Genomic DNA, 25103 nt, shown 5'->3' with positions numbered 1-25103 from the left:
TTAGATAAGGGGCCCCCCATTTCATTCCTTGCACTTAGTCCAGTGGCCTCTCAGAGTGTTGGTCCACCAGACCACCGGTGGGTCCGTGACGGTCCTCCGTGTGGTCCACGGGGCTGTGATGCAAACGGAGCTTGATCCGGACAATAATGACAATAGGTTTTACCCGTTTTCCAAAAACAACCAAGTGACACCACTCCACTGATTCAGTCACCCAGCATCAAATACAACTATGCTTCATATACCAACTGCGAAAGAATCATATTTAAATACAAGAGAGGGGCAATATTGACCCATATTCACGGAGCATCTCGCCACAGTTGAGAGATGTTAACTACCTCGCCTGGTATGCAGGAGGTTGTGGGGTCGATCCAAACCCTGATGCCTGTATATTTGGAGCTTGCCTGTTCTCCCCGGGGTCACTTCAATTTTTCTCCGGGTCCTCTGGTTTTTCTCTCCACATTTAGAATCAACGTGCATTGAAAGTATTTGGCTGCAATCAATTTCCACGTGTTGTGCCACTTCATTGAGCAATCATTTGTGGCCAGGTCACTTCTGAAAAACAGCTTGATAGCTCAGTGGTCTCTTACCTGGTAAAATAGAAAAAACATAGTTTTGTAGTTTTCATCGTTTAGTTTAATTAAGAACAATTTAGCAAATCATCGACCGTGTAAGACTTTTATGAGTTGTGAACTATGGCGCCGGGGATTAATAATAGACCTGTGACTGCAGCCTTCCCATTTGGCAGCGCTGTTAACAGGGGTTACGATGACCGCACCGCAAGGACTATCGGACATCGCATTCTGCCCGCGTCCCTTGGCCAAAGAGTTTAAATTTAGCAACGCACGACCTTTAACTTTACGAGGAAAGGACCACTTTAAACTGATACTAAATAAAACCATTTTTTTATATTTACCTGATAAGGCCCACTGAGCTATGTAGCTCTTTTTCAGAAGCGACCTGGCCACAAATGATAGCTCAATGAAGTGGCTCATCATGCGGAAGTTTAAAGCAGCCAAATCCTCTAAACGCACGTTGATTCTAAATGTGAAGGGGAAAACCAGAGGACATGCAAACTCCAAATACACAGCAGGCATCAATCAGGGTCGGGATCAAACCCACGACCTCCTGTATACCAGGCGAGGTAAATTTCGATTTAATGCTTTCGTGACTGCAGGGATTCATATTCTTGGTTCTTTATTGTTTTATTTTTATTATAAAAAATTTATTATTTTATTATTTCCCTTCGACGTGACTTTACCGAAAGAACCAAGAATACCAGGCGATGTAGTTAAAATCTCGCCACCGTGGCTCCCCAGTATCGATCCAAATTAAAACGTCATTCCGTTCACACGACAGCGGTGTGCCGCTCGTCCGCTCGTAACAATGTAACGATTCGCAAGACTCTTTTTTTTTTACCCCCGGAGCGTCCTGCCACACTGGGACGTTTGGTCAATAGAATGCATGACTAATGCTATTACATGAGATTACATGCACAATCACGGTGCGGAGCCCCCCGCAGAGTTCTGCTTGCGTGGCCTGTGGGGGAAAGAACGAGAGCTCTTAAACGGCTTGCGAAAAACGATCTGCTTCCTGGTTAGATTATAGCCTGGAAAGCCTCAGTGGGTCTCAAAACTCACTGAGGAACCTGTCTGCGCAGAGGTTGTGTGCTCTCCCCCCTCCCTGGTTCTGCATTGCTCTCCGTGGAGTTCTCCGTTTTCCTCGCGCAGCCAAAAATAAACAACGTGCAATTAGCGTTGGCCAAACATCCACATGCAGGACCCAAACTGTGCGAGAGTCTTAAAGCCTCAGTGTCGCTCTCCTGGGTAAATGTGTAATTGCACAGCAAAAAAACCCTCTCTCTCTTTATCCGCGAGGGTCACGTTCTTGGAAACACTCGTGAAAGCAGAATTCGCGAATGCAGAAACCTCGTTCCAGTTGGGAAGAACGGTGTTACGTTCCTGGTACGACTGAACTTGGGGAGGGGGGGGGGCGAAATGGATAATGTTCAATAACAATGACTACAATAAATAAGAAATTATGAAGAACAATGGCGGGTGTTTCATTATCTCTGATGATGATGATTTACTGTACTGTTGTCATATTTATATTTCCTAAAAAAACTCAACAATTTTTTTATTTTACCAGGTAAGGCCCTCTGAGCTATATAGCTCCTTTTCAGAAGCGACAAGGCCACAAATGTTAGCTCAACAAAGTGGCTTATCCGGTTTAGAGCCAAATACTCTAAATGGGTCACGTTGATTCTAAATGTGGAGGGAAAAACTGGAGGACCCGGAGAAAAATCCACACAACCAACAGGCGTCAGGATCAAACCCACGACCTCCTGTATACCAGGCGAGGTAATTAACATCTCGCCACCATGGCATCCTAGCTTTGTGCATGGCGCACTGAGATCCCTGGATGAATTGCGCTTGATAAATGTAAATTATTATCATTATTATGACGACGACCAACCAGGGTCCTACGCAACCGTCCCACTTGCGAGGCCGGGTTTGGCCAGCTTGCTGACCCACGGCCGCAGACAACTTAACTCAAAAATCGAGACCCGTCCATAGGCCCTACCCCGCGTCACTCCCCCTCTCCCGGGAGCGCGGAATCAAACGGTGGGCGGCCGGGGTTAAAGCCCCGAGCTTCCCAGCGAGGCTTTAACACAAAGGCGTAATGCAGCGAGGATCACGTTCGGAGCTGATATTATGTCACCGCTCGTTCTACCAGCTGCCCGTCTTCTACGCGAGGATTACAGTCGTCGTCGCCGCAACAGCCACAGCCGCAGCCGGAGCCACGCGCGCATTTTGTGTCACTGGCCGGCGCGGTTATTGGCGATCGCCAGGTGCGTCATCGGCGAGCCGGCAGAGGCGACGTCTGGCACGATGCAAGGGGGCAGCGCGGGTTTAACCGTAGACGCATGTCCAAGTTGGACCACCGACTAGGGCTCGTGCCAAATCACTTAGCACATGTAAGCGTAACGTTTCGCCCACTTAAGCCTCACTTAAGTGGACAACCCGTCCACTTAGGTGAAAGAACGTCGCCTTTGCGGGGGGGAAGGGAGGCGCGGGGGCGCGAAAGGCGACGCGCGCCGCTGCAATCGCCACGTCAACGTTTGGGAACGTAAAGTAAACCATTCAGTGAACTGGCAGCCAATCGGGGGTCAGGGTAAAGCGAGGGAGGCGAGGCCAAGGACTCCGAAGCAATCGGCACACAAGCAACCACTTGACCCAAACGGTTAAGTTCCACTGGCGGCGTGAACGCATTGCACGTGCACATAGGCCAAGTAGCATCGCCGTGGTGCAGGGGCGAGCACACTGGACTTGAACTCCAGAGGTCGCCGGTTCGATTCCATCTCCGGCAACTGCGGTTGAAACAGTGGTGCCAATTTCTTAAATTTGCGTCCGCCCCTGGCTCGGCCTCTGACGACCCGGGAGCTGTATTGATGGGTTCACCGAAGTGACTCAAAAGGCAGGTTGGCGTGTGGTGGAATAAAGTGCGGGTTACACCAAGAAGCCACCGTGGAAGAGCAGGCCAAAGTACCTTCCCTGGTGGCGGTCTTGGACCTCCCCTCCAGTGGAGGGCCTTTCCGTCAGCAGGCCCGTACAAAGCTAAAGCGCCATCAAAGGTGCTGTGTGCTCTACCGTAAGCAAGGGCTTTAGGGATGGAGCAGAAGGTCAATATCTTCATTTCTGGCAAAAAGGTGCCAAACACAGACACTGGGGCGTGACCCGGTCAAGAGGTCATTTCGGACGGCTCTATCCCGACAGCCGAGATAAAGCTGATGGGGTGAAGGGGGGGGATACGATACGGGGAGAAACACCGTACCGGCTGCTCACCACCACGGCAATCGGAGCCACTACAGACGGCGCCTAGCCCTGCCTGACCCCAATTCCTCGCGCGAGGGTGTTGTGTCCTTGCGAGGCGCAAGCCGATTACGACGCTGATCCCCCCTGACTCGCGTCTCATCCACCACTCTCAATCAATCGGGACTGCGCTCCACCCCGTAGCTCGCTAGTCACCCCCCGGTTCCTCATCGCTGAGCCCACCACCCCACCATCCCACCACCCGCATCACAACTTCCCGCAGCCCTCAGCTGCCCCTGTGCCCTTCCAGGCACATCGACCCACATGGGTGGGGCAACTGTCGGGTGACTTGTCGCGCGCCCGTCAACCGAGCGGCGACGCGTGGCACGCCTGGATTCTGCCAGAAGAAAAGTTTTTTTTCGCGGCCGAGAGGTTTGCAAATCCGCTCGGCGGCGGGCTGCTTAAAATGAATGCCTCTTTAAATGGCGTGTATTGAATGGGAACTTTAGAATTTATGGTATTCTTACAATGACACAAGATAGTGCAATTGCATGAAAGTAGGGAGATGCATTAAAATTGCAGACAGTATGGATTTAAGTCAACTTTAAGATAACTGATAATTCTAATTTACAGCATTTTTGACAATCTGCTGCGAGATGACGGCCAGGCCACTTTGTCGGTCATTTGACCGTACTTCCCCACTGGGAGAAAACAAAACAAGATTAAAATAGCGCCATATAGCCCCAACAGGCCATAGGGGCCAGTGCTGTTAGCGAGCACCTATGAAGGCTGGTACAGCACACGAGGGGAAGGTGTGGCCAGCATCACGCCCGACCGCCTTTGTCTCCCCAGTGGCAATGTTTACACATGGCACCAGGTACCCGTTCGAAGCTGAGTCAACCTAGGGGAGGCCCAGGATTGATTCAGATACTTGTCACTGGTGTTGGCAGTGAGCAGGAATCGAACTCGGGCCGCCAGGTCCGTAGTACAGCGAGCTTACCATTGCACTACCGCTCCCCTACGAACACATCCGCGCACACAAAAGACAAAGATCCCCCGTATAGCCTGAACAGACTGTTGGGGCAAGTGCTGTTAGGGAGTACCTATCAAGGCAGGTACAGCACACAAGGGGGTAGAGATGGCCAACACCACGCCCGGTCGCCATTTTCTCCCTAGTAGCGATGTTTACACACCATACCAAGTACTCATTTGAGGTCGAGTCGACCTAGGGTAGACCCAGGACCGCATCAAATCATTGTCACTGGTGTTCATCATGAGCGGGAATTTAACCCAGGTCGCAGGGTGAGTAGCGCAGGGTGCTAAACACCACACTACCACTCACCGACAAACAAACACACGCGCGCACAGGCGCATGAAAGCCAAATCCCAAAGCAGGATTTGTGCCCAAGTTTCCTCGCAGAGTTTATTTAGTTAATGCTCTCATTGTTTTCTCAACCTAAGCCAAACAACGAAAGGTCAGAAATGCAACTTTCTCGCCTCCCCCTTTTTCCCCGCAACAACAACAACGACGACAACGCCCCGCCGCCAGAAATATCTATCCCCCCGCGAGCGGCGCTAAGTGTGCGCGCGCGAGAGCCGTGCGGTCGCGACCTGACGGGAACGCGAACCAAACGGAGCCTTCAAAGACTCTACGGGGCGCAGACATCGTTCGTTGCGGGGGGGGGAGGGGGAGGTCGGCATTTTTTTAATATATATTTTTTTCATCCTAGTCGTGGTCTTTCTTCGTCCAGTCGACCACAACCCGTGGAGGTTTTAGTCTGGAATGCTGTTCCTTCAGATATTAAAAAGCCACTGGAGCTATGCACTTTCAAATCGAGATTGAAAACTCATTTCTCAACAACTGCTTTTTGCGTTTAGTTTATCCTCCCCCCTCCCCGCACCTCCGACTAGCACGGTTTGGCTACGTACGGTGCCAAAGCAGTTCAACATACGTAACACACACATAGTAGAGTCTCAAGTCTGGGGATTTCATTCGATCAATCCCTTACTATCCTCGTCGCATAACAACGATAGAAGGTCAAAGTGCAGCCCTGCAATTGTTCGCTCGTGGCACCGCTGGTTGAAGGGGCCTCCACTGGAGGGAGTTCGAGAGAGCCGTCTGGCCTACGCTTCCACACTGGCCAATTGTCTTGGAATAGGTGGAACTACTCATGCTTTAACCCACCACATGTATAAATATTTTTTGTTATTTAATGAGGTAAGGCCCACTGAGTTATGTAGCTCTTTTTCAGAGAAGTGGCTTATCACGTAAAAATGTATAGCAGCTAACTTCTCCAAACGCCTGACATTGATTCTAAACGTGGAGGGAAAAAAACCAGAGGACCCGGAGAATCCACACGACCATGGGGGAGAACACGCAAACTGCAAATATACAGCAGGCGTCAGTGTCGAAATCGAACCCACGACCTCCTGTATACCGGGAGAGGTAGTTAAAATCTCACCACCGTGACGCCCGCTGCTGGGTGGACAGTGGCGGCGAGGAAATTAAGAAACCTGCACCATTGTTTAAAATCTGTAAAGAAACTGGTCCACTTGTTAGTGTCGGGGGGTTGAGCCATCTCCGACAATTGCGCACAAGATCCATATCAGATATTAGTACATCTAATCGGCATAATCATTTATTCACTGGAGCTCAAAGACTCGGCAAGAGATGTGGTGAAGTTAAGAGATGCCCCATGTGTGTGTGCTCAGCATTTGAAGGCCTGAAGACCAGAATCGGTGATCTTGCCGACAATGTGTTCATCAGGGAGGCAGAGTTCCACATGCGGACAGCAAGTGAAGAGAGCTTCTGTCCAGGGAGCAATGTTCTGGCAACTGGAGGGGCGTGAGTTGGCAGGGTTGTGCATAATCAGGTGGCATGGCGTCTTTCATATTATATTGGGCTGGCCTGAAGGTCATTCATGGAAAGTCATTTCTTTATCAAACACAGTGCAGCCACACCAATTGCCACGTGCGGCGTTCCTTTGGTGCGCTGCAGTCACGAGTCGCCCTACCAAATCCTCCCGGAGCGCATCTTCATTCAGAGACTCGTTAACTTCGTCCCGTCACAATCGGTAGCCGCGCTCTGCTCCCCGATTGCGGTGGCAATCGCAGCCACCGTCGTCGCGCTCGAAGATTTAACTAAAGAAATGAAGACTGCCTTGACGAATATTTACGTCGCCAATTTTTTTTTTTTAATTTATTTTCTAAATTGACACTGCGAGCTGCAGAAAATCCAGCAGCAGCAAACCCGAAGGCAGGGACGGTCATCAATGTTACGAGGCTGGACTTAAAAAAAAACATTACCGTGGCCACTTCCTAATTTCCCACGTATAGATGGCTACTAATTTCCGTAATGACACCCCGGCGGCTAATCAGATAGGCTACCGCGCGGCCACCACCGCAATCTGGTGGGGGCTGTTCTCGTGATTCAATCAGCCGGGAATTTATTTTGGTGATGACCGAGGCCACACAGCGGCCGCCACACTTCCCGATTACTCAGCCAGGGGCATGGCACGAGGGTTTGTGGCCAGGGGGGGTGGGGTGGGGCACGAACAAAATCGGAATCAGAATATTTATTGACACTGGAGGAATTCAATGAGCGCTGAAGCTCTTTTTCACAGATTTCCAGTCGGGAACAGACGGGGATGTGCAGGACCACGGATGTGTGATGGTTAAAGGGGCGGCCACACAAAGCATTGGAGCCTCACAGAATGAACATTTGAAAATCATCGCCATCCTCTAACCATGAACAACTCAAAACGCCCGCGCGTACACACAAGCGTGCACACACAGATATGTGAACGCACACTAAAACACACGTGCATGTATACTAACACGTGCACAACAACAACAACCGCCATTTGCCACTAAGTGGCGGTGACGTCACCACAGCGCTTGTGCCAGGCTATGCGCACGTTAAGGTTACGCGCACGTTAAGGCCAAGTGATGTGTCGAACGCCCGCTGGCAGGAGGTCACGGGGCAGACCCAGGTTCCATGGGTCGACTGACTGAGATGAGTGGCCGATGCACCACCTGTGCCCCCTACTGTGCCAACTTGCTGTGTTTTAGCCGCTCGGCGCTCCGCTCGTTGTTTTGAGCGTCGCTCCTCTACCCTCCGTTGTTGGAGGGTGACTGCCTTCAATTGTCCAATGGCGAGGTTCACAAGCCTCCTCCATAAAGGCCGATCTTTACACCGCTGGTACCAGTCATCAGCAAGTCCAATCAGCTCCACCTCCTCTTGTACCAAAGAACGGCAAGACCGTGGGCGAGAAGACCTGAAGCTTCGTGTGGAGCGACAGACCAGGTAGCTTCCACACAGCGTTACACAGCCAATGAAAAGATACAGCCGCTTGACTGATTCGAAGTGAGACCTCTGCTGTGAAACTGGAGCCGGTCATGAGCACACTGCCCAGATGTGGCAGTGTGCTTTCTCCACAACTGCCCCATCACCAATTCGCAGTTGTGGCGGTGGAGTGACTGATGGTACAGAAAATATGGCATCTGTGCAGGACCGCCCTCTCCTGAAACCACATTGGGGCTCCGCAAGCCTCTCCTCAGCGTACCTGATTAATCCTTGTCAGGACCTTTCCCGGCACACACACACACACAAAGATAGTACCCATTTGAGGCCGAGTCGACCTTGCGGAAGCCCACGACCGGTTCAGATATCCGCCACCGGTGTTGGCCGTGAGCGGGAATCGAACCTCGCCTTTGCAAGACCGTTCTCTGCTATGAACGCAGGCGCACCGCGCACAGAAACACAACACACACACTACCACACTTGCGTACACACAAAAGCATCGGCACAGAGAGCGAGAGGCAAGGCGCAATAACAAGCCACAGAGTGGGAAAAGGCCATTCTGCCCATCAAACCCCAGCCGGCATCACGGCTCCAAAAACGGGGTTCTCATCTCACACACGCGTCCCATTATTATTGCTGTTGCCAGGTCTAAAAATAGCAGGGGGGAGGGGGGGACGGGGGGTGGCGGTGGCTGGGGGAAGACAATCTGGCTGCGAAGGGAATCGGCAGCGCAAGCCGAATCACATCGACCTCGGCAGAACCTTCACCGGGCTCCCCCTACGGCACCCGCCGACCCCACCCCCCCCGCCCCCTTTAATGTAAAAAGTTGCATCGCGAAAGCCAATCTCGGACGCATGAGCTGCGCACGGTCGCCGGCCCACCTGCCCGCCGCTCGCCGCGCCCCCCCCCCCGGTCCCCTACCTTGGCACGCTGGCCTGCCAGCCTGCTCACCAGTCCACTCACAAGTCCACTCACCAGCCCACTCACCAGCCCACTCACCAGCCCACTCACCAGCTCACTCACCAGCTCACTCACCAGCCCACTCACCAACCCACTCACCAGCCCACTCACCAGCCCACTCACCAGCCCACTCACCAACCCACTCACCAGCCCACTCACCAGCTCACTCACCAGCCCACTCACCAGCCCACTCACCAACCCACTCACCAGCCCACTCACCAGCTCACTCACCAGCCCACTCACCAGCCCACTCACCAACCCACTCACCAGCCCACTCACCAGCTCACTCACCAGTCCACTCACCAGCTCACTCACCAGCCCACTCACCAGCCCACTCACCAGCCCACTCACCAACCCACTCACCAGCCCACTCACCAGCCCGCTCACCACCCCGCTTACCAGCCCACTCACCAGCCCACTCACCAACCCACTCACCAGCCTGCTCACCAGCCCTCTCACCAGCACACTCACCAGCTCACTCACCACCCCACTCATCAGCCCACTCACCAGCCCACTCACCAGCCCACTCACCAGCGCACTCACCAGCTCACTCACCAGCTCACTCACCAGTCCACTCACCAGTCCACTCACCAGCTCACTCACCAGCCCACTCACCAGCTCACTCACCAGCCCACTCACCAGTCCACTCACCAGCTCACTCACCAGCCCACTCACCAGCCCACTCACCAGCTCACTCACCAGTCCACTCACCAGCTCACTCACCACCCCACTCACCAGCCCACTCACCAGCTCACTCACCAGCCCACTCACCAGCTCACTCACCAGCCCACTCACCAGTCCACTCACCAACTCACTCACCAGCCCACTCACCAGCCAACTCACCGGCCCACTCACAGCTCACTCACCAGCTCACTCACCAGCCCACTCACCAGTCCACTCACCAGTCCACTCACCAGCTCACTCACCAGCCCACTCACCAGCTCACTCACCAGCACACTCACCAGCCCACTCACCAGCTCACTCACCAGCCCACTCACCAGTCCACTCACCAGCTCACTCACCAGCCCACTCACCAGCTCACTCACCAGCCCACTCACCAGCCCACTCACCAGTCCACTCACCAGCTCACTCACCACCCCACTCACCAGCCCACTCACCAGCTCACTCACCAGCTCACTCACCAGCCCACTCACCAGCTCACTCATCAGCCCACTCACCAGTCCACTCACCAGCTCACTCACCAGCCCACTCACCAGCCAACTCACCGGCCCACTCACAGCTCACTCACCAGCTCACTCACCAGCCCACTCACCAGCTCACTCACCAGCCCACTCACCAGCCCACTCACCAGCTCACTCACCAGCTCACTCACCAGCCCACTCACCACCCCACTCACCAGCCTGCTCACCAGCCCACTCACCAGCCCACTCACCAGCCCACTCACCAGCCCACTCACCAGCCCACTCACCAGCCCACTCACCAGCCCACTCATCAGCTCACTCACCAGCTCACTCACCAGCCCGCTCACCAGCCCGTTCACCAGCACACCCTAACAGCTCAGCCACCCGCCCGCACACCAGCGCACGTGCTCACTCGCTCATTACCTTCTCCGGATCGATGACGGGGATTGGAATGTTCCTGCCCACGATCACGACCACGGGACGCCCATAGTTATCCACTCCTGCAGGAGGCAGATAGGGGCAACGGGTCATTATTGCATCCGAGGCCGAGACTTGTCCCAGCGGCACGCGGCTCGCACGCTTGCAACCCCGCCACGCACCGCACGTGCCTCGCACGACCGCCGGAAGGGAAGAAGAAGCAAACGCTGAAGAATTAGCCAAGTGCCACAGCGGCGAGACGTTAAAATACATTGCCTGGTATACAGGAGGTCGTGGGTTTGATCTTGACCCCGACACCTGCTGTATATTTGGAGTTTGCGTGTCTCTCTCTCCCCGTGGTCACGTGCAATTTTTTTTCTCTGGGTCCTCCAGTGTTTCCCTCCACATTTAGAATAAAAATGTGTTCAGATTATTTTGCTGCAATAAACGTCCACGCAATAAGACACTTCGTTGGGCTGCCATTTGTGGCCAGGCGGCTTCTGAAACAGAGCTGTATAGCTTAGTTGGCCTTACCTGGTAAAATAAAAAAAAAATTGTCAATCGCATTTAAGTAGGCAGAGGTGGTTGGAAGGCTCTTGGGGTGGCTGATATCATTTTGGATATGCCGAGCCGGCACCGCTGGGAGTCTTGTGTCTACACAGTCAATATAATAAACCCATATTCAGTCCAAATCCTCTTTTTCAGTCGGGTCCTGCACTGGGAGGAGGGCTTGGCAAAACCGAATTACAATGACCCATGTTTGCTGTTGGGTTTGTGCCACACGGTTGCAAGTTTAAGGTCTTGTCATTAAACCGTCACGACGACGAGACCGTTACGATTACAAAGCTATTACTTTTACGTGGCCGATAAAAATTCTGACCCATAGGGCTCTTCCTTTTATCGGCCGTATTAAACGGCGGTTTTAAAAGAGTAACAAAAATCCACAAAAACAACTCGAGAACAAAAAGAGCTCAATGCGCCGAGTCACATCGGGGAAAGCAGACCGACTCCGTTCAAACGTGTTCGGAGTCGCGATCATAAATCAAGCTTCTGCGCAGCAGATCGATCAGTGGTGGCGGTTAATATAAACCGTCGCGATCGCGGGTTGTAGTAAACGCGGACCGTCGTGGACCGGGGGACGCTCAATCAAAACTCATCAACTGGTGTCCTTCTGGAGCATTGTGAATTAAAAACAGCAAAAAACAACAGACATTCGCTCATCTCCACGACAAAAGATATGTATCATCCCGTCAACCTATCGGTTTTCCAGACCGATATTGCCCAGCAGCGTTCGACCTTTTGGCTCTCATCAGCAGTCAGGCGTGGACTACAAAAGTGAGATTTGTGATGTCGTCTGCCAACGAGCCTTTTACTCTAAACATTTTCGGGGCAAAAGGGTTCGTTCATTTCGGTCGAGAATTCCGAGTAGAAAAGTATTCATCTCCTGATAACAAGACTCCGGCAGAATAGCCAAAACAATGAGAGAAAAGACAAAGAGGACTAATAGAAAAGTAATGAGATTCTGCTTTTTGAATTATAGAATTATTTTCTCAAGTGCGCTCCCCCCCCCAATGTTATCGACGTGACCTCGTTAAAATCCTCGCGAAGGTCAACTAGCTCTGGGCCAGGTCAAATGCTCATTACGCAGTTAATTGCTTCGGTTTAGTTTGAATATTAAAACTAACACAATTTAGTAATTATGCCGACGAGACTAGGGAGCTTTCGCCGGATATGAGCACAAATTAAAAGCCCACACACGTACCACCCTCACCCACTGAAGACGGAAGACACCGGGTAAAATCCTACTACCAATCGCTCAGAACGCGCCCAATCCTGTCAGACCTCGTAAGCTAAATACGGTGCAAAAGGAGTTTAACACATATATATTAACGTACGTAGACACTCCCTGCCTTCACCAACCGGCATTGACCAGCGTGGTGAAGTATGGTCAAAATACCTTTGTGGACCCTGCGTGGTGTGAGGGTCGTCAATCCAGGAGTGGATTGACAAGAGAGAGCAGTACGTGCAGATCAGAGACAAAACATATTTATATAAATGTATAGCAGGCTAATGCTTCAGGCAACATCCCTTCCGCAGACAAGACAGAGGGCAGAAGGAATGTCCGACAGCTGCTGACCGCATTTGACAATGGCCCCCCGGAATGAAACGATTGTACGTCAATTCCAAAATGTCCCGGTGTCAATTTTATTCCAATTTCCCATTGTTCTTGTGACACCATTGTGTTTTTTTTTTTAAGGCATTACACTATAGAGAGCAATCTCCAGAAATGTCAGTCAACCTTTCTGCCCTCTCCCTCCGCTTCTAAAGAAAGGGCTATTACTCACAACGTTAGTGTATTAAATATTGTTTCACCGTCACAAGGCGATGGGAATGTGCGCATGGCAAAGGCACAGCCCTGCAACTGCGTTGTCACTCCACCGTGGGCGGAAGAACGTCCACTCACGGTAGCGCTAGTGAGACTCCACGAAGAAGCGACACTGGTAGGAACCTTCTGGTTACACCAGCTCACAGGGGATTATTGTGTCCGTCCATCCGTCGTGTAGGGAGGGGCTGGGTGGGGAGGGAGGGGCTGGGTGGAGAGGGGTGGGTGGGGAGGGGCTGGGTGGGGAGGGGCTGGGTGGGGAGGGGCTGGGTGGGGAGGGTGGGGCTGGGTGGGGGGTGGGAGGGGTGGGGCTGGGTGGAGAGGGGCTGGTCACCCCGTGGTGCCCTTATAAAACTCAACGTTTAACCTACTCACGCCGGCTTGTGCCCGCCCTCACAGGCGGCCATATTTGCGGAATACACCACGCCGCCGTTGACCCTGACCATTGACCGAGCAACCCAACGTTCCTACCAGCTCCCTCCGCAGGTATGTGTTTTAGGTCTACCCTTCCACGCTCACCAGACATCTTGCTCGGAAGAGGTAACCTGCCGACAAGTCCACACTGGACATCTGTGAAAAAGAGCTTCATAGCTCATCGGATTGCATCCAGTCTAAATAAAGATTCTGATGTAGATTCTGGGAGAGCCGACACTTTAACCCCAACAAATTTTACATGCCGATCGATTGCAGTGCACAAAGTGATACTGCTACTGGGGTAAACAGAGGTTCAAGGGATTTAAGAAACTTGCACCAAGTGAGTTAATTTCATTTGTTACACGGGCGATGGTCCCGTTTAATCACTTGGCCGGCTACTTTACAAAGGGAGATCCGTAGTGCGTTGAGTGCCACAACAGCAGCAGCAACAGCAACAACAACAATAACAACATAAAGATTAAAAACATCAACATTGCAGAGAACGAGTGTCCAGGGCCCATACGGAATATCGCACAACTCACAAACGAGGTATTTAATCGCACGCAAATCGTTGTCTTCAACTGTCCCACGGGAGATCAAACCGGCCAACTGTAAGTATGTACGCGTGTTGAACTTCGTTCCCGACGAACGTAGTCAACTGTGCTAATCAGAGGCACCAGTCCAGTGCGATAACCAATACGCCCCAGCAATATATTAACAACAACAACAACAAAGATCTGCATAGGTATCAAACTTGATCAAAACCGGCAAAAAACGTTGACAGCGAGGGACTGCGGCCGTGCGTAGACATGCTGAGGCTGTGATTGGGCCAGCGCGCCGCGCTGCGCGAGGCAGCGAGAGCGGAAGTGGCGAGTCAGCCTCCGACACGATCTGCCCACGGAGCCATCCACCGCGTGCGGTGAAGCGTGCGGCTAGCGTGCGGTAGCAGCCGGCGAGCGTGCGGTAGCAGCCGGCTAGCACGGGGAACCGCCGCGCACTTTGCAGGACTCCGGCGTCAATGACGGCGGCGACGTCAGTACGAGCAGGGCAACTCGAGGACGCGACATTCGACGCGTGCCCTCCCCCCCCCCCTTGTGCAACGGTGGCCTCAGAAGCTCCGGGGGACATCAAGGGCTGTGAGCATTACGCCATGGCCTACCGTACGGCCACTCACAATCGCCCGGCGCTACGGTGGTATCTGGCAGTCGTACAGCCAACGCGTCGGGTGCGATAAGGAAAATAAAATAAATGGGGGCCGTTGTCGATCCACCAATAGATGAAGGCCCTCCGCCCCAATTGGCTCGTCAGCAATGGGGAGTTTTTGACCACGTACGTTGAACTTCTTACGCGCCATACGTAGCCAACCGTGCTAATCGGAGGCGCGAACTATTCGCCATTGTGGGTAGTGCAGGTTGGCGATGTGGTGGGGAGGCCGGGAAAGGTTCCGATGTCACTTTGACGCCGACGGGAGCCATGGCTGGAAATCGAACGTGGCACGCTAACCACTGTGCCGTCGCTCAGCACGATAATTTTATTTTCATCTCACCTTTATTCAACCAGGTAAAAAAAAAACCTTGATGTTAAAAACCTCTTTTGTGAGGGGGACCTGGCAAGAAGCCAACAAAAATAAATGTTTGGAAGAGAGCTGCTAGAGACTTTTAGACAAGGCACCTTGCATCCCACAAACTGCTTTGCCATGAGTACCATGTGCACGCGATACAATACATCTTCTTGGTTCTTTCGGTAAAGTCACGTAGAATGGAAATAATAAAATAATAAAAATTAAACATTATAAAATAGGGAGCTTGCGCCGGATATGAGCACAATAATTATTTTATTATGTTTTTTTATTTCCATTCTACGTGACTTTACCGAAAGAACCAAGAAGATGAATCCCTGCAGTCACGAAAGCTTTAAATCGAAATGTGATACAATACGTTCGAGCGATGCAGTTCTGAGTCCAACACATAGTGGTGGGCTATGGATAGCAGAGACAATTACAATCGAGATTCATACAGCAGCGTCTAAAATACGAGTGTGCGCCTCAAAGAGGCTGAACAGAAACAGTTGGGCACAGTGATGTTGCAGAGAGAGACAGAGGAAGTTAGTGGAAAGCACAATAAAACTAAATGCAAAAAGCAGTTCCGAAGAAATGAGACTTTGTCTCATGGGAGCGGTGAAATCAACTCGTGAGCGGGTTCCAGATGACCTGCTGCATCGCCACGAGAATACGTGCGAGAGGTGGCGGACTGCTTGGGGAGGGGGCCTTCATTCAGCAGTGGATCGATCAAGGCTGCCAATAATAACGATTTTGACTCGAAAGCATTCGCGACCAATATCATCCAATATTATCCGTAACATAATCAGTTTTGTTTACGTAACAAACCTCACTGGTTGGCTGTGTCGGGTGGTGGCAGGTTAACAACACGTTTATAAAGACGTGATCTAACCCAAAAATCCGAGGTCTGACAGGATTGGGCGCGTTCTGAGCGATTGGTAGTAGGATTTTACCCGGTGTCCTCCGTTTTCAGTGGGTGAGGGTGGTACGTGTGTGGGCTTTTAATTTGTGCTCATATCCGGCGCAAGCTCCCTAATCTTGTTGGCATAATTACTCAATTGTGTTAGTTTTAATATTCAAACTAAACAGAAGCAATTAACTGCGTAATGAGCATTTGACCTGGCCCAAGCTCTCAGAGATTCACGTAAGAGCCTGGCAGCCATTCCGTAAGGACGAGAGGACTGGCAAGCATTATCCGAACCGGTCTTGCGGCTCCACCTGCAAGCACAGTGAAGGGGGTAGTGCTGCTGATTGGCTGTGTGCCGGTGACGCGCTGAGAGGGAGTGATCGGGTGGCAGCGCGGTGTGATTGGTCGGGGAGTGGAAACACGCGCTGAGCGGAACCGGATCGTAGAGATAGCGCGTGGGGATTGGGTAACTGAGGAGCGGTGCCGACGTTGAGGTCCGCATCCGCTCCGTCTCCCGGGAAGAAGAGGTATATAAGGTGATGCACAGAGGAGCAGGGGGCAGAAGTGGAACCATCTAAGAATGAAGACGAAGGTGCAGAGATAGAGCCTGGAGAGGAGAGAAATGGAGAGTAGAGGAGAGTAAGGTATAAGTGTGTAGCCAGAGAGAGAGAACGGTCTACACGAGCTGAGTAATGTATAGTGTGTAGCCAGAGAGAGAGAACGGTCTACACGAGCTGAGTAATGTATAGTGTGTAGCCAGAGAGAGAGAACGGTCTACACGAGCTGAGTGATGTATAGTGTGTAGCCAGAGAGAGAGAAAGGTCTACACGAGCCGAGTATGCATACGGTGTAGCCAGAGAGAGAGAAAGGTCTACACGAGCCGAGTATGCATACGGTGTAGCCAGAGAGAGAGATGCAAAGTCTACACGAGGCGAGTGGAGAGTGTAGCAGAGGCGCAGAGTCTACACGAGACGAGAGAAGAGTGTAGCCGAGGCGCGGAGTCTACACGAGGCACAGAGAGCCAGCAGCACAGAATCTAAGAGAGTCAAGAGAAGCGTAGGGTGGAGAGAAGAGGTCACGAGTTGTACCGTTGTATGGTGACCGCATTGTGAAGAAGAGAGGCCACGCGTTGTATCGTTACAAGTCAAGATTTAATAAAAGAAGTGTGTTCCCGTCAAGGAGTTTCCTGCCGTCATTTTCCAATACTTCATCAAACGATCCGCGTGACTAACAAGGCCCGATGGAAGCCTCCATCCAGCAGCGGGTTCATAAATGGCCCTACATTACGATTACCTAACACGGAGGGTTTCGCAGCAAATGTCATGATTCGTAAAGGATTTTTTGGGGCCTAACACAAAAACCCATTTATGAATCATTGTACCTACTATAATCACCCAGGAATGTGTGTCCTTAACGCTCGTGACGTCACTCCACGTCGACCAGCCCCCCTCATTCATATTCATGAGCAGGTGACGTCCTCCCATTGGACACCCCAACACGCCTCCTCATTAATAATCATTAGCGGGTGACGTCACTCAATATGGAGTTCTCCCCCCCCCTCACTAATAATCATAAGCAAGTGACGTCAGTCCACATCCAACAGCCCCCCTCATTAATAATCATGAGCAGGTGACGTCCTCCAAATGGACATAATTACCTACTATAATGAGCCAAGAATGTCAGTGTGCAACGCTCGTGACGTCACTCCACGTCGACCAGCCCCCTTCATTAATAATCATGAGCAGGTGACGTCTTCCAAATGGACACCCCCTTCCATTAATAATAATTGGCGGCTGACGTCACTCCACATGGGGGGGGGCCGTGGCGCCCCCTCCCCCCTCCTCGGCGTCAACTCGCAACCCTCGCTACAAAGGCAGAACCCTCACGTCACGCGATCTCAATGACGCTGTTGAGACATCGAAGTAAAAAGGACGTCATGATGAACAAGGGATTATAACCTTTAAATGAAATAGGTCCTTGTCACCGCGCCCTTACAAATTGCACACAAATTGATGCAATGAATATCACGTCGCGGTCTGCTTTTCGCTTGCAAGTTTCAGATTTACTGAAATACACCCGTCCTTGGACGGGCAAAAAGCTAGTTATTCATAAGCTCCAACATAGGTAAAATTTCAACACGAAATTTGAACTCACAAAGAGCACTTTTTTTTTATATCGATGAACATATTTCTAAGAGATGACAAACGAAATTCAAGTCCTCGAGCGGAAGACATGCCTGCAGAACATTGACACTAATTCATATGAAGACAATTTTATAAAAAAAATACCGCCGAATATTCCATCAAAAATGCAGCTTTGTTTTTTGTCAGTATAATGAAGTTGCAATTGCGTACAAATCAAGCATCCCCCACACAGATTAACAATCGCCAATTTTCATTCATTTCCTTTAAATATTCATGCAGCAGCACTGGATGCCGTGGTGCGTGCACCGCACAGTGAATGTGGCGACCCGATTTTGATTTGCAGCCATGACTAACGTCAGTAGCGAGCGGTTATCCGAATTGGTCATGACCATCGCCATCTTTCACCTCCCCTCCCCACCCCACTGACCAGCGTGGTGAAGTATGGTTAAACCACCCTCATGGTCGATACTGCCTGGCGAGGCCATTATCTTCGAGTGGATTGACAAAGTGCTTCAAATGAGTATGATTATTGTTATTTTTCTGGTATTAAAAGTGCATCACGGTCAACAACTAGGCAAAGGTGCAGCCCTGCAATTGCTTGCTCATGCCACTGCTGGCAGAAGAACCTCCCCTGGATAGATCTCTAAGAGAGCCCCTCTTGGGGGTATGTGACCTACTCTTCCACACCGGCGGGATATCTTGAAGTTGGGAGCATCCGCATTGAACATCACCAAACACGACCTGCCCATTGATACTGCTGGGAGGACGGAGGCAGGAGCGGGGGGGGGGGGGTATCTAAGAAAATTGCACACCGCTGTTCCAGCTGCCGTGCCAGGAGGTTGAACCGGCGACCTCTGATTCGCCGAGGCAGCGCCCATAAGCTAGACAGCACGGCAAATGGACTGCGAAATAGATAACACATCCATCGCTCCACGTGTCCACAATCAAAGCACATCTCACACAATGCATCAGCTGCATGGCCTCCTGGGTGTGGATAATTTTGAGCAGCACCGAATCAAGGCAGAATCTTTGACCGGCTTTTCAACATTCAGTGTTTCGTCAACAGAGTCGGGCGTGCTTGAATCAATGCCCGCGAACCACCAACACTGCAGGCAAGGGAGCTTCCCTCTTTACGATACAGGGTCGGAGTACCTCACAATATCATATAATACGCAATAAGCAAATAAACCCGGGTGCCGTTCACATGTGCTAAACTGTACACATCAGAGCCAATGAATCACCGAACTCAACGGGCAGTGTGCGCGGGCTAACCAAAGCTCATAAACATGCCGCCTGTCAGGAAAAAAGGTCAGCATTTTAAAGGTGATATTTTCCTTCGAGTGACACGCATAAAGTAAATAAATAAAGAAACCACCTTGGAGATTTTGGCCGACGCTGTGTAGCTGTCTTTGCCCGAAATCCCACAATTCCTAGCTAAACAAATATTGATTAGACATATCAAGAAAACAAGGGAGCCCTTCAAGAGGGTTTGGAACGCTTCCCACCACCACCCCCCCCCCTGCTTACTATTAGGGCTAGGGCTATTGATAAGTTGATTTAGTTTGGCTGTTCAGAGCCAGCGGCATTTAAACACGAATTGAAAGAATCTCACACACGGTGTATGGTTTTGACTTGGGCAACCTGCAGCAACCCACAGTTTCTTAAATACGCTGTTTGTATTTCATTTTTTTAGTTTTCTTAAAATAATTACTGCTTGGTAATTACCACACATGGAGACACTGACTGGTGCATCTCGATGCGTGCCTAACGGACTTTATATGTAAGTCAATGTGTGTCCAAGTACATTGGTGACCGGGCTGAGCATATCAACTCAGAATGCTAATATTAGTCTTTACTGCGGGAATCCGATGAGTTATGAAGCCTCTTTTTACACACATGTCCAGTAGGGGCGGGTCAGAACGTTACAACAACACACAACACACAATACAAACACACAATAGAGGAGTGCAAAGCGGAGGAAAGGTAAACAAATAACTTTTTTTAAAATACGTACAAATAAAACTGGACAATTTTTTTTATCTTACCAGGTAAAGTATTTTACAAAAGCGACCTGGCCAACGAGAGTGGCTCATCATCATCATCATCACATGGACATTTCTAGCAGCCACATTCGAGAGCCTCGGTTTCGAACACAGGATCTGGGAAGCTCTGACACCAGAGCCACCCCACCGGTCACCTCCTCTCCCGTAATGGCTTTGTCTTTATTATTCCATTACGCGCGCGCTTGACTCTTCATTGTTTACCAGAAAATGCGCTTTAATGGAACCGCTTTAAGTGGCGGCAAATATTACGGACGTGCCCCCCCCCCCCCCCCCCCCCGATGCACTGCCCGCCCCGCATTATTATTTCGCAGCAGAACGTGGAAATTTAATCAGCGCGGCTGTAATTCTCTTCCCCGGCTGGGCGCTCTCGCGGATCTGCCTCTGCCAGATTGGGGCGCTTAGTTATCATCTTTGTGGCGTGTCAAATGGCCCTCGGCCCGCTCTTCGGCCACCGTTCCAATTGAGCTTTTGCCCGCATTCCAAAAACGTACGCACTGTTAATAAGGCGTGCGTATTAGATAAGCAAAAAAGATCCCCCATCTATATATATAAAAAAGGGAAATGTGTGAACATGTGTGCCTATTCTAAATGTTTAGAATACTTCCATGCGACCTTGGGGAGAACATGCAAACTCCAAATATACAGGCGTCGGGGTCGGGATCGAACCCACGACCCTCCTGCATACCAGGTGAGGAAGTCAACATCTTGGCATCATGGCGCCCCAGACGGACCGTTTTCGGTAAGTGCTATTAAGAGAGTGCCTATGACGGGCGGCACAGCACCAAGGAGGCGCTGTGGCCGGCACCGAGCCCAGCTGCCTTTGTCTCTCTGGTGCGCTGAGGTTTTCACAATGCACCAGGTACTCATTTAAGGCTGAGTCGACATAGGAGAGGCCCGGGACCGTTTCAGATATTGCTCGCCCAGTCATATTAGCCATGAGTGGGAATGGAATTCGGGTGGTCGGGTTCACATCGCACCGCGCTGACCACCGCACCACGTATACGTGTTCGCTCATGTTACACGTACACCCGAGTGTAGTGTACAAAATTGAGGGCAGTGAATGATTGCATAATGGGCATGCACAGACCATTCACTTAACCTGGCATTTCAAGCGTGGGCGGGTGGGTGGGCACAGTGTCTCATGCGCTGGCAACCCGACCCAGAACTCCATGGTCTAGCCTACGTGTCTGCGGGGTTATCGCGGTGCTGTAACCCCACAGAATGGCAGTGTCCAAGCCAACCCATCCACCACCAACAAAGACAAAGATCTCCCGTATAGCCTTCACAGACAGTTTGGGCAAGTGCTGTTAGCGAGCACCTATGAAGGCCAGGACGACACACGAGGGGGTGGGTGGGTGGGTGGCCAGCACCATGCCCGACCGCCTTTGTCTCCCCAGTGGTGCTGTATACACACGGCTGCACGAGGCACTCATTTTAGGCTGAGTCGACCAAACACCGATTCAGATTTTCGTTACTGGTGTTGGCCGTGAGCGGGAATCCAACTCGGGTCGCTGGGTTCATAGCACTGCACTACCGCTCCACCAAGAACACCATCAACACCACCGCCAACCAGCAGCGGTTGATCCAGAGAAAATATAAAAAATATATATTTTAAACTAAAAAAACATATATATATGTATAAAATATTGAAAATAAAAAATTTAAAATATTCAGATTTTCTGTTTTAAACTAAAAAAAACATATTACAAATTTTTTATAAAAAAATGTAAAAAATATTTTAAAAATCCAGAAAAATATTCAGATCATCATGACTTCCCACCTACGGCTGGAGATGCTCCCACTGGAAGAATCATCCATCATGTGGCGTTCACGTCAATTACATATTACGGGGAGAATGGCTTGTGTAAATGAGTGGACACTGTGTGTGGGTGGAACCTTTTTACAATGTGAGATGCCAAGACGCCTGGTTAATTAAGTTTGATTGCATTAGAAGCTACGGGGCTGTTTTCACAAAGATAAATCGTTAACATGATGTGGCCAAGTGTATTCATTTCACTCTGTATCATTTTCAAAAAATGCAATGAAGGGCGATTTTTTTTTAAATTGTTTCTTTGTTCTAAAAGCCCTTGGGTTAATTTACGATTTCATAAGGGATCGAAAGGAACAATAGATAAAACACATTCAACAAGACTTTGGCGACAGGACCCATAGCCTTCGTCTCGATTGCCTTATCGCGTCAAAGACAAATAAGATGAACCGGAGGTCACGGATTATAATTGAGCGTGGAAGTTCAAGGCTGGCCACTGGTGGGGGGAGGTTGACACAAGTGTAGTCCAACTAGCGAGCCCTATTTATGACAATAGCCCTGGTTAGAGAGGAGACATCACTGATACAAAACACTCTTTAAAAAACAACGCTAACCATTTACCCGAATCGTCACGGCACGGCACGCGTGCTTTGTTACACGAAAGCCTGCGCGCGTTCCACAGCGCTTCTATTTCCACGCTCGGTACATGCACGACCGGCTGTGAACAAAACACGGCGAGCAGACGGTGCCGCGTGTCGCCACGCGGTTTATTTTGGGATAGCGCGCACGCAAGCAGTTGCCTAGTGATCAGACTCCAAATGTAAAGTTTTGTTAAATTCGCTTCCCCGACGCGTTTCTATTTTTTTGTTGTTTCATGGAGCGACGATTCAATTTCGCGCCGTGAACACGCAACACAAAAGGTAATGAGTCCCGCTCTGCCCCACCCCACTCCCGACTAGACATACAGACTGTTGGGGCCAGCGCTATTAGCGAGCACCTGTGAAGGCCGGCAAGGAGCACGACGGGGTGGTGTTGTGGCTAACACCACGCCCATGTATTGCTGATGTTTACACACTGCACCAAGCATTCATTTAAGGCCGAGTCACTCCAGGAGAGGCCCAGAACCGGTTCAGATATTCATCACTGATGCTGGCCATGAACAGGAACTGAACTCAGGTGGCCAGCATCTTCGTGAGCGCAGTGCGCTCACCACTATATTACCACTCCACACGAAAACAAAATATCCCCGTATAGCCTTAACAGACTTTTGGGGCAAGTGCTGTTCACGAGTAGCACCTATAAAGACCAACACGGCACACGAGTGGTGGGTGGCCAGCACCACGCCCGGCCGCCTTTGTCTCCCCAGTGGTGATGTTTACATACCGCAGCAGTTACTCATTTGAGACTGAATCGACCGAGGCGAGGCCCAGGACCGGTTCAAATTACTGTCACTGGTGTTAGCCGTGAGCGGGAATTGAACTCGGGTGGCCGGGTTCGTAGCGTAGCGCGCTCACTGCGACACTACCGCTCCACACATACACGCACGCACATTCACGCGCGTCGTGCGTTCTACCGCATAAACTAACCGGTGACAGACCGAGAATACATTTGTCTAACTCTTTCACAATCCAGCGCTTAAAAATTCTAAGAACGCATCGCGATTCCGCAACTATGCTGTTTTTTCTCTCTCGCATAAACCAAAAACTACTCTGGGAAAATAATGACAACCGCCTCTTTAAATCAGCAGGAGTCACATTGCCAGGGTGGAATTTGTTGGGAATCCGTGGGGGGGGGGGGGGGACTGCGCATTGTTTTTAGTGGCTTCACGGATGCGAATCTCGAACATCGCCCCAACGTGAAAGATCCACGACACGAGATTCCCCCTACCCCCACGTCCGGTTCAAGCCGGTGAAACCGCGTGGCGAGGCCGCAGAATGGGACGTGCGCGACCCGCCACGTCGGTTGCTTCGCTCGGTTCATTCATCCCGCTGTGTTTTGTGTTATTACGAGCACGGAGCACGTAATTACGCTCTTAGATTTGAACACTTAATAATTCTAACTGACCATCTCCCCCCCCACGCCACCCAACCCTGCCACTCGCCCATGCTGACATGATACGTTGCAACAAAAAATAATCAATTCTATTAAATCGGCTTCCTGACACACACCCAGACAGAGAGGGTGAGCGGAGGGCAGGGGGATGGGCGGGAGCGATGGGCTGGGGGGGGGTGGGCCGGGTGGGGGTGAGTGGAACCAGGAGGGACGTAGGGGGAGGGGACCAAATGCATGGTGCTGCCACCGCCGCCACACGGCTCACAGGAGAATGGGGACACGGAGCCAGGCCCTGCTGCTCGGCCACAACTGGGCCACTCCACTGTTCATGGGGCACGAGCACGCTGGAGTCACCTGTCTGGTAGAGGGCCTTGAGTGATGCGATGTCAGACAGGTCTTCGGTCCTTGCCCTCCGAAGCCAGCGCTGGTACCTTCAGGGGATGTAGGGGATGGGGGGAAATACACTTGTGCTACTCAGAGCCCTTTTCCACTGAGCCAAGCCAGTGCGGGGCCCTTAACCAGGCAGGGGGACAGACTGGGGGAGCAGCGGTCAGACTGGGGGAGCAGGTGACAGACTGGGGGAGCAGCGGACAGACTAGGGAGCGGGGGGAGAGCCCGCGGCGCTGCCAGCTCACGTTCGCTGGTGAGCCTTGAGCCAGGAGTCAGACGACGGCGGCGACATGAGGCTCCGTTGCCTCTGCTTGTCGTGGTCGCCCTCCATGCGGGCGAACGCGTGTGCGCCCACGCCCACCATCTCCCCGTCCACGCGGTCCGAGTCGTCGCTCGCGTCGTCACCGCCGTCGCTCTCCGAGCCTTGCGCAGGAGGGAGCGGACGAGCGGCGCGAGTCATTACCGACGGTCGCCTCTCGTGGTCTCCGCGAGCCGGCACGCCGAGGCTTTCTAAACTAAACTATTTTTTTATTTTACCAGGCAAGGCCCACTGAGCTAATGCAGCTCTTTTTTCAGAAGCGACCCGGTCACACATGATAGCTCAACGAAGTGGCTTATCGTGTGGAAAAGTATAGGAGCCAGATGCTCTAAGCCAGTGTTCTTCGCTAATTTTAAGAGGGAGGCCACTTTCGCCGATAAGACATCATCAGTGTTAGGGCCGCAACGCATTTTAAACCACTGGGGGGTTTGACAGCAGCACGATGATGATGATGGGTGGTGTTTTCACACGTTG

General features: G+C 51.4%; 1 protein-coding gene across 2 annotated transcripts in view; it reads right to left on the bottom strand.

Annotated features, from left to right (window-relative positions):
- Positions 1-25103, bottom strand: part of GDAP2 (ganglioside induced differentiation associated protein 2) — a 120472-nt gene that overhangs the window by 29298 nt on the left and 66071 nt on the right. For both annotated transcript variants that reach the window (XM_078615452.1, XM_078615451.1), the window contains exons 8-10: positions 24556-24733; positions 24275-24351; positions 10638-10714 (exon numbers count right to left, since the gene is read on the bottom strand). In XM_078615452.1, coding sequence (XP_078471578.1) covers positions 10638-10714; positions 24275-24351; positions 24556-24733 — 332 coding nt within the window. The remainder of the gene's footprint in view (positions 1-10637; positions 10715-24274; positions 24352-24555; positions 24734-25103) is intronic.

Source organism: Lampetra planeri, chromosome 47 (assembly GCF_965212315.1).
Source record: "Lampetra planeri chromosome 47, kcLamPlan1.2.h2, whole genome shotgun sequence".
NCBI classification, from domain to species: domain Eukaryota; kingdom Metazoa; phylum Chordata; class Hyperoartia; order Petromyzontiformes; family Petromyzontidae; genus Lampetra; species Lampetra planeri.
This window is presented reverse-complemented; position numbering and strand designations above follow the sequence as displayed.